The following is a 15,311-nucleotide window of genomic DNA, read 5'->3' as shown; positions in this document are numbered from 1 at the left end:
GGATTATTTGACAAGCTGTCTATTTACTCAAGCCTGAAGGCCAGAAAATACCTGCTCTTCGGGGCTATGGAACAATTAAACATCATTGATGGCAGAATTGTTCATGGATGTGATGCAGAATATCACAAAAAGCCTCACAAAATTTTATAACCATCAATGCCCCACTTTTTGCCCTCAGACCTTGTCACAGTTGTTAGTCCTAGCAAAGCAGCTTGTTGAACAGCTGCTAGAATCTCTTCAAGATCCTCTCTTCATTTGAGCTCCTTTCCTTCGCTCTCCCTTTTTCTTCCTAGTACAATGAAAAAATAGAGATTGCTGTGGGCATTGGTGAGAACTGTGTTGGCAGGTGTTCAAGGATGTGTTTGGGTTGGTTTTTATTTTATTTTATTTTTTTTAAAGCAGTCCTTAAATTAGTAATCATGAATTAATTAGCTAACAATTATCTGCAGGCCTTAATTATTGTGATGAACACAAAAGTGCTGGGTCTGTTTCCAGGTACTGACAAAGGGGAACAAACCCAAAACAAACACATGGGTTTTCTATAAAATTACAGAGCACTGCTTGGTCCCCACTGTGTATCCACTTGTGTTTCTCTTGGTTTGGCTTCTGTGGGGGGGGTGCAGGCAAAAATAACCTAAAATTAAGCTTGGTTAGCTCAATGTGTTTTGCATGGTCTGTTGGATAATTTATACATTATATAACCAATTTTACATACACAATATTAGCATTATTGTGTATTTTGTATATACACATATCTGGAGAGAACAGGGATTCATGTGCATTCGGTAAATGCTGATCTAATGAGCAACTAGCTGGTCAAAACAAAACCACAGTTTAGCTGATTCTTGATCGCTTTTATTAGTGGTATTGCGCAATGTCATTTGAGATTATACATTACAAAAAATTATATTGATATTTATTTTAATAAAAGCAGAACCTAGAAGTGGAATGGTTGGGGTAAGTCTTAAAGGAGCGGAATGCAATCATTTTATCTTCAGATCGAAAACTCGATAGCTCAGAATTCATAGCTACACAGTTCTGTGTGGTGCAGAGATAGTCTGTATGTGCTGCGAGAGAGAGAGAGAGAAATGATTCATAAGAATAAACGTGACTCTCACTATCTTTCCATATTTTCTCTCTGTCTCATCCGTTCTTATTCCCTCTCTTGCTCTCACATAATCTCTCACTTTTTCTTACTGTCAAAACACCCCACCCCACCCCACCCCCTGCTTCAGTACTTTATGATGTCCTCAAAGGACAAGCAGGAGAAGAGGAGTAGAGAACTCTTTGGCTACCATCTCATAACTGTCTTGTATTTCTGTTATTGATTGTTTTTGTCTGGGGTATTGACTGTTTTTGCAAGGGCAGCCGAAGTATAATAGGAAAATTACACTCCTCCTTTGTCCTTTAACAAAGGCTGTTTGCTTCTGTGCCCTTCTCCAGCTGTGTACGTCACACGGGATGGAGGCTTCTGCATTGGTGAACAGAAGGGGGCAAAGGTCTTGGTCTGTAGTTACTTAGTGCAGTCTGTAGTTAGTTACTAGATTCATGCATCTTGTCATCTCCTGTCCTTCTGACACACAGGAGTTGCGGCAGTTTGTAGTTTGATTTCATTGGCAAAGGCCAGTTTTTACTAGTTTGTCAAATGTTAATTGCCTGGCTGGGTAATCACATGATTATTACAGGAGATTGTGCTCAGCCCAGCCTTAACTGCTTCTCTGAGACAGGACGGTCATTTTATTGCTTGTTTCATTGATTAGACTAGTGAAGCTCCAGAGTGTTGCTGTATTTTTGTAAGGAAATGGGTAGCCAGCTGTCACAGAGAGCAACATGGTTTGTTAGTCCACCTAACAAGACACCTCTCATTAGCACAGTGGGGTTCACAGGCACTTATTCTTTTTTTTTTATTATTATAAATAAGTGATAAGAGACCTTCAACATATCGCCAATGATCACATTTTGAAGGTCTAGGTCACCGTTTTTGCTCTGTATTTTCTCATTTTGCCCACTGTTTCTTCCTTCTTACCTTGTACCTAATAATTGGTTTACTCATTAGTACATGTTGCCAGTAAAGAAGCAGAAACAATCAGCAGACTTGATGAGGCAAATTGACCTATTTTGTAACCCCCCGCAATGTGTTTCTGGTCGTTTGTTTCAGGTGATGGTGTTTGTCCACGCCCGAAACTCTACTGTGCGTACTGCCATGTGCCTGATTGAGATGGCCAAGAATCGAGGCGAGTCATTGTTCTTCCAGCCAGAGCATGGCCCAGATTATGGCCAGTGTGAGAAACAGGTGAGGTGATTTATAAATGGATGCCTAAACCGAGAAGCCTAAACATTATGCAATGTAAACTATCCATTCCAATAGCAAAGTATGTATGAGGTAGCATGATGTGGGATTTGTGAGTGTGTGTTTGGGAGAATGTTGTCTGGCACATATAATGTCATAAACTGTAGTACAAAAAAAAAAAAAGGTTTTTTTTGTTGTTGTTTTTTTCCCCCAGACTGAGAATTACAGATCCTTTATTTTGAGCATATAGTGGCCAGGCAAAGTGTGCATTTATTCCTAACATTGTCCCTTGTGCGGTTTGAATATTCAATGTGTCCCCCTCTCCCTCCATCCCACTACATGGCCACATTGTTCCTCCACTAAATGTGCGTCATGCTTCCATGTGGTTTTCGCAGGAGAGCGAAGCATAGGCCAAGGGAGGTGCAGGGATAGGCGGCAAGTACCAATCAGTCCTGGCCCTGTTGGATGTGCACACACCAACCAGCTCAGCCAATTAGAAATGCGCAGAGGGCAACATTCAGGTGCAGTGGCATAGGGAGAGAGCTCCCAAGTGTGCCGAGAGTGGCACTTGATGTCAGAGAGTGCAAAACCTCCAGCCTTCTTTATGACTCCACTGCATGTTCAAGGAGGCTTTGACCAGAAATAGGTTTGGTCACTGGGCACCTCATAGCTTTGTTAGAGGGAAATACAGTGCCTGGCCAAAAAAAAGGTCACACACACTAATATTTCGTTTGACTGCCTTTAGCTTTGATTATGGCACATATTCGCTGTGCAATCCTTTCCACAAGCTTCTGCAATGTCACAGCATTTATTTCTGTCCAGAGTTGCATTAATTTTTTCACAAAGATCTTGTATTGATGATGGGAGATTTGGACCACTGCGCAAAGTCTTCTCCAGCACATCCCAAAGATTCTCAATGGGGTTCAGGTCTGGACTCTGTGGTGGCCAATCCATTTCTGAAAATGATGTCTCATGCTCCCTGAACCACTCTTTCACAATTTGAGTCTGATGAATCCTGGCATCGTCATCTTGGAATATGCCTGTGCCATCAGGGAAGAAAAAAAATCCACTGATGGAATAACCTGGTCGTTCAGTATATTCAGGTAGTCAGCTGACCTCATTCTTTGGGCACACAATGTTGCTGAACCTAGACCTGACCAACTGCAGCAACCCCAGATCATAGCACTGCCCCATAGGCTTGTACAATAGGCACTAGGCATGATGGGTGCATCACTTCAGCCGCCTCTCTTCTTACCCAAATGCACCCATCACTCTGGAACGGTAAATCTGGACTCATCAGACCACATGACCACCTTCCATTGCTCCAGAGTCCAATCTTTATGCTCCCTAGCAAACTGAAGCCGTTTTTGCCGGTTAGCCTCACTGACAAGTGGTTTTCTTAAGGCTACACAGCTGTTTAGTCCCACCCCCTTGAGTTCCCTTCGCATTGAGCGTGTGGAAATGCTCTTACTTTCACTATTAAACTTAAACTATTAAAGTTCTACTGTTGTTTTTCTACGATTTGATTTCACCACACATTTAAGTGATCACCGATCGCGATCATTCAAGATTATTTTCCGACCACATTCCTTCCTCGAAGCTGATGTTTCCCCACTGTCCTTCCATTTTTTAATAATGCGTTGGACAGTTCTTAACCCGATTTTAGTAGTTTCAGCAGTCTCCTTAGATGTTTTCTCTGCTTGATGCATGCCAATAATTTTGACCCTTCCCTAAACAGATTAACATCTTTTCCACAACCACAGGATGTGTCTTTGGACATGGTTGTTTAACAAATGAGAAGCTACTCACTGCATCAGTTAGGGTTAAATAACTTGTTGCCAGCTGAAACATAATCACCCATGCAGTAATTATCCAATGGAAGGCTCTTACCTATTTGCTTAGTTAAATCCAGGTGGTGACCTTTTTTTGACCAGGCAGTGTATATGAGTGGCAAATTAACCAATGGCAAATCGAACTAAACATGAGCCAGTTCTTCACTGCTGTCAGTCAATACTTTTAGGCTATGATATGAGAACTGTGGAGTCTGGAACCAACGTTCACTGTGGAGCTCCAAAGGGAAATCTCCCAACATCCAGATGTCATTGCAAAGCTCATAGCTATTCTGCATAAAACCCATTCAGTCTTTTCAAAACTTAAAAACTTTGGTAACATTCCAAGCACTAGCGACATTAGACATTAGAGCTCCATGGAGAGAGAGGGACATTGTTGGAGTTTACTGCACACAGTGGGGGAGTCACTCAGAATCTTACAGAAAGCCATTTTAAAAGCAACCTGCTGCTGAAAAATACACTTGACATCCCCACAGTGAAAGATTTGTCAAAGCTGTCAACTTTTTTTTTCCCCTTTCTCTGGGTTAGCCCATACTGTTCAATAAAACCACAAGTATAAAATATAACTTCCCTTTTTGTTCCTACCATCACTTGCCACTGTATCTACTACATCAGGAGCAAACACATCAGTACTGGGTTGTTGGTCAGAGGATGCTATAGAGAAGCTTTACGTGTTTGCATGTGGGCGGGTATTTGGCTCAGTGTCTGCGTGCGTAAATGTTTTTGTGGGTGGGTTGTGGGCGTGGGTGTGTCTGCGTGCAAGTCTCCTGTCTGCGCATGTGTCTTAAGTGCTGTCCCCTTCAGTGCTGGCTGGACTCAGGCAGTAGGTTGGAGAGTGAGAAGGACTGGTTCTGGCTTCATTAGGAACTGTCTGTGCTGGAGGCACAGGCTGAAGCTGCCTCTGATGGATTGGACTCATCCCAGCTCCACACAGCCAGAAAGGATCAATAAGCAACTGGAGAGGTCACTACTCGCTCCAGTCCGTCTCTCTGTGGGTTAATGCAGCTCACTGGACAAACTCGTCCAGGCTTCCATTCCCCGCCTGCTTGCTTGTGGGTGGGTGTGGGTGTGTGAGAGAGATATGGTGCTGCGATGTGTGCATACAAGTGCTTGTGATAAAAATGTCAGGGGTTGTTGGGATGTGTGTTGTAGATGAAAATAAGCTAATTGTGCGTTTGAGTTAGTGTGGGACATGGGTTTATGCCTGTATGTGTACCTTTAATGGATAATGTGAATGGGTGTGAAAGGAAATGTGTTTGTGTGTGTACGCACACGTTTTAGGTGAGATTTGTGATGAATAAATACGCAAAGGTAGAGCTGTCTCTCTCTTGGGAGGGTGTTGCACACTAACTTCATATTTAAATCTCCCAGCAGAAGGCAGAGTGATGCATTTAATAACCTTTGCCTCAGTCCCAGGGGCTTTGCCAAGATAGATGCTTCTTTCAGTGTCTTCTCTAATCTGCTCTCTATTTTTATGAGCCAGATATAAATACACACACACACACACACACACACACACACACACACACACCACCTCATCCTCCTCGTTTCTCCAACTGAAAATGGAGTGGGAGAGGCTAGGTTATGTCTTATATGCAAAAAGCACCAGTTATCTTCATTTGGTTCAAATGGCTCTGGCCTGAGTTTGTGTGCGCACGTGCATGCATGTTTTTGTGTGTATGTATGTGCGTGATTGTGTTTGATGGCTATGTATAATTCTCAAACACCATGGTTAAAAATGGTTATAGATACTGTCTTATCACTATCTGTTTTGGAATGGAACTGAAAAAAAGAAACACACTCAGTTTAAAGTCTCACACTCATACTCAGAAGTGTCTGTCTTCAAACCAGACATGACTGTGTTACTGTTGCATTGTGAGATTTTTAGTTTCTGCTCTGTAGGACTAAAGGATAACCCAATCTGTTTTGGGTTATGTGTTTTCTCCACAAGTGATCAACTCATCAGCAGTGCATTATAATAAAGCAGCTTGCTTTTGAAGAGTAACGGTTGTGTCCAAATGGGTACTTTAGTGGGGGCACATCTGTGTTTGCCTTGGTCACACAGGTGAGTCTTTCTCAGAATTACTCATCCTCCGATAATACACTGCTTATTTGCTAATGGAAATTGCACTGCATTAATATTTATACCTGTTTTAATCCCCAGGATGCTTGTGCAGTATAAATACAGCACCTTTAAGGTCAATTATATAATTTGCCCTTATTTACCCTGCTTAGAAGTCCAAAGTGAGGCCACTACATATCTTCCTCACACTATTCATTAATCTGCTTCATTGCTAAGTTTGAAATGGCTGTCAGTCAGGCTTAGATATCTTAACACACTCACTTGAATAAGTGATAGTGGGAAATAATGACTGTTTATTAAGATGTTGTTTATGCAGATTACTGTCTATTAAAGAGTAAAAGTTTCTAATTGAGCAGGAATGTGCATGGGCGTTTAAGTGTTTTTTTGTTTTGTTTTGTTTTTTTAAATGACGCAGTGCATATGAGAGGGACAGAAAGACAGGGAAAGAGGGACAGTGAGAGGAAGGAGTGTTTTGGTGCAAGCATATGTTGTTTATAAAATCAACAACCTACCCAGAGCCACCATACATTAAGCGGGTGATTAATGAGTATATAAGCAATCTTTGTGTGCTTGTGCAGACAGTGCGGTATACAGGCCCACAGTCCTCAGTGATATTTGCTTATTTTCATGAGATGCCAGAGACACGCAGCCTCCTGAGCTGCTTGAAGGACTTGAGTCTATAAATAGAAATGATGGATGGGGCTCCCTGTCCGAGGCCCTGCCACAGGTCCTATCCCATTTATTCTGCTTAGCACGTGGCAACCCATTATCGCTAGCATACTGCATATGCCACTAACCACTGTATATCCTGCAGGCCCGGTGTGTGTCCAGTTCTTCAGCGCGATTGAAAAGCACTGCCCAGAAGCAGAGGGTCCACGGCTGCTGTTTGTGATCCCTGTGTTGTCTATAGCCACGACCTCTGTGTAGAACACCAACCTGTCTGTATGGGAGCATGGCCCCTCTTGTTTGCTGAGGATACTGGTACCTTCCTTTGCACTGCATGTGGTGTGGTGTTGTGTGCTCTCTTGTGTTTCCTCAAGCCATTCAAGGCCTGGCCAGATTACCAGATTGTAAAGGTTCAGCGGGGAACCTGCATTGCGCTTCCAGTGAGGAGGAGCCTGTTGTTTACTGTAGAGAGAAGGCTTATAGTAGCACCAGCTGATATGCCATTGCGGGGATGAAGCCAAACTGGCCGAAAATGGAGAGTGAGCGTCCCTGACTACAGCCCTGCCCGCAGTTTTCCCCTCTCTCAGGGACCTCCTCTCCCCCGGATCTCGTCTGGCAAGCGTGACCACAACCTCCCTCAAACACATACCATGGTGTTTGTCTGTTCTACATCATGCATCCTGATACCCGATTCAGCACCCACCTTATTGGACTGAAGCCCTGGCTTCCAGTCTTCTGCCCCACCCCCGTTACCCACCAGTCATGCCAGCCCTGATTTAAGATACCACTCATAGGTGGAAGACTGGAGACATCTAGTGGACAAACACTGTAAGTGCTGACACTTCTAGGCACCAAGAATAAGCAGCAGAGGGTTAGGGTTAGCAGCTGTTGGCAAGAGTGTTCAGGAATATCTATAATTCTGCTTACTGCACTTACATTTGTCATGGTCATCAGTTCTCTGTCTTAGTCTCTGTCTCTTAGAACATTCTTGAACTGTGAAGCTAATGTGGTTCTGTTCATTTGCTTCAGTTTGTTTAGAGATGAAGGGAGAAGGAAGGTTCCTGCAGCAGTGACTCATTCTTCCGTAGAGATGGAGGGCTCTTTGAGACAGCATCATAGAGCTGGTGTTCCGGAGCTAATGATAGTGTATTGATGTGGATGAAAGGATGGCCTACCGGCTACAGAAGGCAAGGTGCTGGGTTGGACAACTTGGTTGGAGCTAGGGATCTTTGTTCTTGTTGTTTTTAATGTTTGTTTTGTTTTTTTGGGGTTTTTTGCTGGTGGAGAAGATGGCAGCTGTGACAGCTGGCTGACAGGCTGCTTGTGTGATGTTGAAGTTACTCCGCACTCAAACACGCTCATCAGCTTCTGTCGTTCTGCTAAGCCCTCAGCCACCTGGGACAGGCCTGTAGTGTATGATTTAGCTCATTAATTTTTATCGTTTGTCTGCAGTTTCCACTATTTTTACGTTGCCACCCGAGGCTATCATCTTGAATTGCTGTCAAGGTGCACTGCATTGTTGTCTCTGTACCTTAGAAAGTCCAAAAAGCCACCCAAGAGCATGGGCACCCAGAAATAAACTCCTCTCAGCCGTCCACTGGCTCTCTGCTCTAGTTTGTATATTGTTGCTCTAAGAAATGTTGGCTCAGGCAGTAGAGGCACTCTCAGTGGTGACTCAGTGTCATGAAAGAGCTGACAGAAATTCAGAATTCAATCACTGTACTTTGTGACTCCAGTAGCATAAATGGGGCATTGTTACAATGCATCTTATGGCCTGCAGTTGTCTTGCCAGTAGTTGTTGAAGTCATTTGTTTTTCTTTCTGAAGTTTCCAAAATGTACTTGCCAAGAAAATGTTCTCTTGCAGCTTGTAAATATGAATATTACCACCATCCAACACAAATGAACTACAGTGAGTGGTTTTGTGCCTGTTTGCATGAACAAGTGCTCAGAATGTTAGTGCGATTTTGAAATCCCTCTAGTTTCAAGAGATGCATTCATATTTAAGCGCATACTTACTAATGTGAGTACTCTGAGAGGAAAGCTGCTGCTGGGAGCTTGTTTTGAGAATGGGGAGAGGGGAAAGGGAGGGGGCAGAGAGAGCCTGAGTACATTTGAGTGGCAGTTCTTCCTGCTCACCCACTCCTCTCATGCAGGGTTAATGACTGTCAAACCATCAGCAGAAATATTATGACTATTAAGTACCCTGAAATCAGTGATGAGCCACAATCTCTGCACATTCAGCAGCTAGATGAGTTCTTTGGTGTGTACTTGATTTTATTCGGAGTGATTAGTACTCTGCGGCCTCTGATTGATGCACGAGGGGTGTGGGAAGCCAAAGCCAAAGTACCCCTGGCCTGCAGCCCCCCACTACCTCCCTGCCTGTGTCCCAGGCAGGACCCCTGCCAGGGGACACACCCGGGGATATCCATGGTATCGCACTGCAGCACGACTGCTGTCGTCTCTGCTCTAGGCAGAGCTGGAGATAATCAGTAGTGTGCGGCTGGGCGTCAGGCAGGCCACTGGGGCCATAGTTCTGTGTGCAGGGAAATGATCTCTCTCTGGCAAGCCTTAATCAAGCCTGATGCAGGTACCGACACACTGCCACCTCAAATCCAGGCTGCGAGCAGGCAAGGCCAGCCCAGCCTTGCTATAGCTTGGGCTGTGATAACATAGCCCTAACTCTCCTCAACACCTCCAAGCAAACCTTATCTTAAGCATTTCAATTAGACTCTATCGCCTTAACTTTTTGCCTGAGAATGCACATTTATCTCTGTTTACAACAGCCATACAAAAAAATAAACGTTATGTTAATATTATTATTATTATTATTACTACTATGCAAGTTGGTTCTCTGTTTCATATTATGCCTTGGTCTTGTTTTCCATCTTTAAAATACACTTCCTCGCTATGTCCTTGTTTAAGCTTTGTGCTAAGTGAACTGGGAGGACTGCCTCTTTATAGTTCTCAAACTGCTGATTCTGCCTGAAATGGCTTTTGCTTCTTTTTTCATATACATAAATATTTATGACATTTTTTTTTAACATGTGGTTTTAGTGCACATAATTTATCACTTCAGTGTGTGTAGTACCTGACCTCATTCTGACACATTTGTCAAGTGGACAAGATTTTTGGCTCAAGGATATTCAGTGCAGAGACTCGGCAAGGCACCTGAGTCTGGAATGTTGATGCCACTTATTTTATAAAAGTTGATGATCTTTTTTTTCATTTCAGAACAGGTAACTCCAAATTGTTTGTCTAATTTTAGTTTTGTAATTGCAGTGGGTAGTACCCACAGGTAGGGTGGATGAGCTTGGCTGAGTGTCAATTGGCTAGCTGCAGTCTGTGTAGCTCCACTCACTACAGTTTGTTTAGGTCCACTGGCTATGGTGTGTTTAGGTCCACTGGCTTGCTTAGGTCCACTGGCTGCGGTGTGTGTAGGTCTATTGACTGGTCTGTTACTCTGAGCCACAACTATGGCAAAGGCCAGCAGAGAGCAGAACACTGCACTCTTATTCCAGTGCAAAAGCGGATAAAGAGACAAGCTGATAAACAGGTCCTGAGAGGCCAGCTGAGTGGAACACCAAAAAAAAGAAAAGAAAGCCACAAAATAAATAAAGTAGAATCCAGAGCCAGAGTAAACATCTTATGATGGAGCAATTCATTACTGAAGAGAGCAGCAATGGCAGGAAAGCTCTGAGAGCTCTTTGAAAGAGACTAAAGAGTTGTTCAGGTGGGCAGTAGTACCAGGGAACCTGTCATTAACTAGCAAAAATAAAATCAGAAGACTAGCTCATTATAGAAGAGCAGATTACAACCGGTAGGTTCTGATTGGTGGATCAACGCATTGATTATCAGGAAGGACGATATCCTTGAGGACTAACATCACTTATTAAGGGGTCAGAAAAGAGAAGCTCTTAAGAGCAGCACTGCACAACATGGGGATATTTGATGGGGCTCTGGGAAATGGAGACAAATACAACCAGCACCCAATTGCATCCTGGCTGGAAAGTGCAGCAAGATTACCTTTTGGTGGGTCTTCTTTAGTTAGTATTCCATGTGGGTGAGACCTGATGGAGAAAGAAAGAGATAGACAGAGCTGGATGCTGTCTGCCACAGGCTTTTTTTTTTTTCTCTCTCCTCTCAAAGGCAGTGGTGCCTGGTTGCCATTGACCTCTATTTAGACCGAGGCAGAAAGAGATAAAACCTTTTGATGGGGAGGCCATTACTGTCAGGCGAGGTCACAATCCATGTCGCCAGTCAACACAACGCAAATCTAAATCACCTCACTCATTAAAACACTTTGTTTGTTTGGTAAGTTCGCGTGCTCGGGCATGTGCCCGAGATTCCAGTAGATTCCAGGTGAGTAACAGCAGTGTACTGTAGTTACAGATGTAGAGTATTCAAAATTATAGTGTGCCCAAGTTTTCTTGCAAAAAAGGACATTTTAGAAGAAGGTCCTTCATCAGCTCTGCAAGCAAATTGCATCTGAATTTGTAGGAGGGGGAACCAGTTATTATTAACCACTTGTTTAGTAGATGTTTAAACCATAATATTCACTGCATGGGGTTAAAAAAATTCCAAGAGTATCAGTTCTTTTTTTTTTTTTTTTTAAGTTTCCTAATTCCATTGCTGCCATAGCAACTGGCAATGCAAACAAATATATCATTAATTAAATGCACATTAATATTAAAATGCCTTTGATGGTCCTGCATATCATCTTAACTGTTCCCAATACAGCACTCTTCTTCTGGACAGAGATCTCGGATATTTTTCTCAGGATCTCCTGAAGCCCGGGGTCACACCCCTTAGTGCTTTGATTACTGCAGAAACCATTGATGCCTTCACCTTCCAAATATTTTCTGACTCTTCTTTCAGCTTTTTGTGTTCCCTGTTTCTGATGTTGCTGTCACTTGAGATTGCTGCATCTATCACTCCAGCCTTCTTCTGCTATTGGTCTATCACTACTATATCCGGTTGGTAGCCATTACCATTTTGTCAGTCATAATCTGGAAGGATCTTAGGTCTTCTCCACCACCTTCAGGCGTGTATCCCACTTTGACCTTGAAACACAGACATTTCTGTATACTATCCCTGACTCTTGATTATGGCATTCCATGTATACTCTGCCTTCTAGCATCTTGCATCTCATTGTTTATGTGCTTGAATGTCTCATGCACATCTTTGCACAGACTGCATCTGGGGTCCTGATTTTTCCAAATGAGCCACTTCCACAATTTGCTGATAGTGCATATCATGCAGGGGTTTATCCTCCCATGATTGTTCCTGCTCCTCCTCATTCCCATCCTCCTTGGGTTTCTGCTCTCTTAGGTGTTCACTAAGCACTTTATCACTTGGGGCCATCTTCCTGATATATTCCTAGATCTTGGTTGTTTCATTCTGGATAGTAGCTCTGATGCTCACTAGTCCTTGGCCATACTTTTTCTGCTTGGTGTACAGTCTCAGATTGCTGGATTTGGAATGAAAATATCTGTGCATTGTGAAGAGTGTCATTGTCTTGATGTAAGTGGCTTCTATCTCTTCCTTTGGCCAGCTTATTATGCCAGCAAGGTGTCCAGTAACTAGTAGAATTTAGGTGTTGATAGCCCAGATCTTGTTTTTCCCATTCAAATGACTTTTTGGGTCTTGCCTTCTTCTTTGTAGCTATTAGCTTTAGCTGCTTTCGTGTTTCCCATTTGCCTGTGGCATTCCAAGGAACTTGTAGCTGCCTTCAATATATGTTATGTTACCTTCTGGTAGTACAATCCCCTTTTATGTATCTACCTTCCCTGTCCTTGTAATCAACTGAACATACTTATCCAGTTTGAATTACATTACAATGTCATTGCTGTATATCCTGGTGTGATGGATTAGTGAGTCAATGTCTCATTAACTTGGTTGGAAGTTTGAATCTCATCCAGGATGTCTTCAGTGTGGTCAATTAGGCAATTTCCTTTACACTACAAACTACCTCACTAGCAATATGTGTTAGAGATAAGAGAATAAGTGAGTCACACTGGCTCATATGTCACTCGGGTCAATAAGGTCAGCGTCAGATGCCAGAGGGCTAGGGCAATCTGATGAAAAGTGGACTGCTGGAACAAATGCAATATACTCATGCACAAGAGTGGAGACTAGAAGACTGTTGGAATGCTACTAGCAGAGCATGTGGGAACTTGGTGTCTGTGTGTGTGTGTGTGTGTGTGTGTGCGTGTGTGTGTGTGTGTATATATATATATATATATATATATATATATATATATATATATATATATATATATATATATATATTGAGAGAGAGAGAGATTTAAAATTGTAGTACACAGAGTTTCCAGAGAAACAGAACATTTCTGTTCAGAAACAACACAAGCACTTTGCTTGCACAGCTGATGAAGGACCTATGTCCAAAACATTCTGTTTCTCTAGGAACTGTTCTTTTCTACAGTTTTGAATATCTCTATATCTCTACATCTCTTACTACAGTACACTGAGCTAGTACTGAAACTTCCTGCCATCACACTGCTGCTAAAGCTAAATCTGTTGCATCGATAAATATGTATTGGGAAATATCTTTCAAGTGTCAGTTATAAGTATCTACTTTTTTTGTTTAAATAAACACCAGAGTTATATCAATCACAGGTGATTAATGAACCAGCAGCTGGTACTGTTAGTGAGATGTGCTGCATGGTTAATAAACTGGAAGAGACATTGATTAGTGCTGAGTACACGAGGTGTTTATCCCACAGGTGCAACGCTCACGGAATAAGCAGATGCGGGAGATGTTCCCGGATGGCTTTGGAATCCATCATGCAGGGATGCTACGGCAGGACCGCACACTTATGGAGAGTATGTTCTCCAGGGGCTACCTGAAGGTGCTGGTGTGCACAGCCACTCTGGCCTGGGGTGTCAACCTGCCTGCTCATGCAGTCATCATCAAGGTAAAAGAGCCCACTGCCCACCTTTGAGCAGGGAGTGAACTCTGAAAACGAAGGCACACTTAATGATAAAGGCAATGCCTTATGTTAAGAACTGATGTTCTCTTTAGTTAAATGCCAGATGCTTCATTATATTAGTGTCTGTCTGTGTCGGTGACAATAGGGCACTCAGATCTACGATGCCAAGCGAGGTGCCATGGTGGACCTGGGCATCTTGGACGTGATGCAGATTTTTGGGCGTGCTGGCCGTCCTCAGTTTGACAAGTACGGCGAGGGCACCATCATTACCAGTCATGACAAACTTAGCCACTACCTGACACTCCTCACCCAGCAGAACCCAATCGAGAGCCAGTTTCAGGCCAGCCTGGCTGATAACCTTAATGCTGAGGTACTGCAAAAAAAGTTACAAATAATGCTCCTTATATATATCTGTATCTGAGTTTCTTTTTTGTTTTTTGTGGGTTTTTTTGTTTTTGTTTTTGTTGTTTTGTTTTTTTACATGCCAGTCTCTCTCTCTCTCTCTCTCTCTCTCTCTCTCTCTCTCTCTCTCTCTCTCTCTCTCTCTCTCTCTCTCTCTCTATATATATATATATATATATATATATATATATATATATTTATTTATTTATTTATTTATGAGTTTATTTATTTCCTATTTTCTATGTCCCCTATCTTTCCACATGATGGCAGCATCTAACAGCAATGCGTAGAAAGCTATGTAAGATGCTGAAGTGTCAAAACCATCCACAAGGGGGTACAAATTTACAGTAGGATGCTGGAGGCTGACCTGCTTTTTCCATAGATGTATACATTTTGGCTTTCAGCATACAACATTCTGTGACTGTCATCTGGTGCTATGCAGTATGCACTTATGCATGGTTTCCCCTTTGTTTTCCTTCTTGTCCCAGGTGGCTTTGGGAACTGTTACCAATGTGGAAGAAGCTGTTAAGTGGCTGAGTTATACCTACCTCTACGTACGAATGAGAGCCAATCCACTGGCTTACGGCATCAGTCATAAGGCCTACCAGGTACACCACAGGGCCTTCCTCAAGGTTCTCTGGGTCTGACGCTACCTGTTTATCGAGTGGCAGCTTCTGAAAGGGTAGTTTTCTTGTAGCTGACGTTCAGCAATGATGTGTCCCTGCTTTTCCCTTGCCCTGAGATGTATAAAGAGAAATGATTTCTCTGTACAATAGGTCCTTCTCAAACCACTCTAATAACTGAACTGTTTTATTCTTCTTTGTAGATGGATCCAGGGCTGGAGCTCTACAGGAAGGAGTTGGTGGTTGAGGCTGGGAGGAAGCTAGACAAGGCTCGGATGATTCGTTTTGAAGAGAGGACTGGGTACTTTGCCTCGACAGACCTTGGCCGGACAGCTAGCCACTTCTACATCAAGTATAACACTATTGAGGTATATGATGAATTTATATACCATTTGTAAATTTACTTATATCCCATACAATGTTAAGAGCTCAGTGACTACTTAATT

General features: G+C 42.8%; 1 protein-coding gene across 2 annotated transcripts in view; it reads left to right on the top strand.

The window, feature by feature from the left end:
- ascc3 (activating signal cointegrator 1 complex subunit 3) overlaps nucleotides 1–15,311 on the top strand; it is a 105,161-nt gene that overhangs the window by 63,378 nt on the left and 26,472 nt on the right. For both annotated transcript variants that reach the window (XM_027015427.2, XM_027015437.2), the window contains 5 exons: nucleotides 2,159–2,293; nucleotides 13,634–13,825; nucleotides 13,986–14,210; nucleotides 14,731–14,850; nucleotides 15,069–15,233. In XM_027015427.2, coding sequence (XP_026871228.2) covers nucleotides 2,159–2,293; nucleotides 13,634–13,825; nucleotides 13,986–14,210; nucleotides 14,731–14,850; nucleotides 15,069–15,233 — 837 coding nt within the window. The remainder of the gene's footprint in view (nucleotides 1–2,158; nucleotides 2,294–13,633; nucleotides 13,826–13,985; nucleotides 14,211–14,730; nucleotides 14,851–15,068; nucleotides 15,234–15,311) is intronic.

Source organism: Electrophorus electricus, chromosome 10, assembly GCF_013358815.1.
Source record: "Electrophorus electricus isolate fEleEle1 chromosome 10, fEleEle1.pri, whole genome shotgun sequence".
Taxonomy (NCBI): Eukaryota; Metazoa; Chordata; class Actinopteri; order Gymnotiformes; family Gymnotidae; genus Electrophorus; species Electrophorus electricus.
This window is presented reverse-complemented; position numbering and strand designations above follow the sequence as displayed.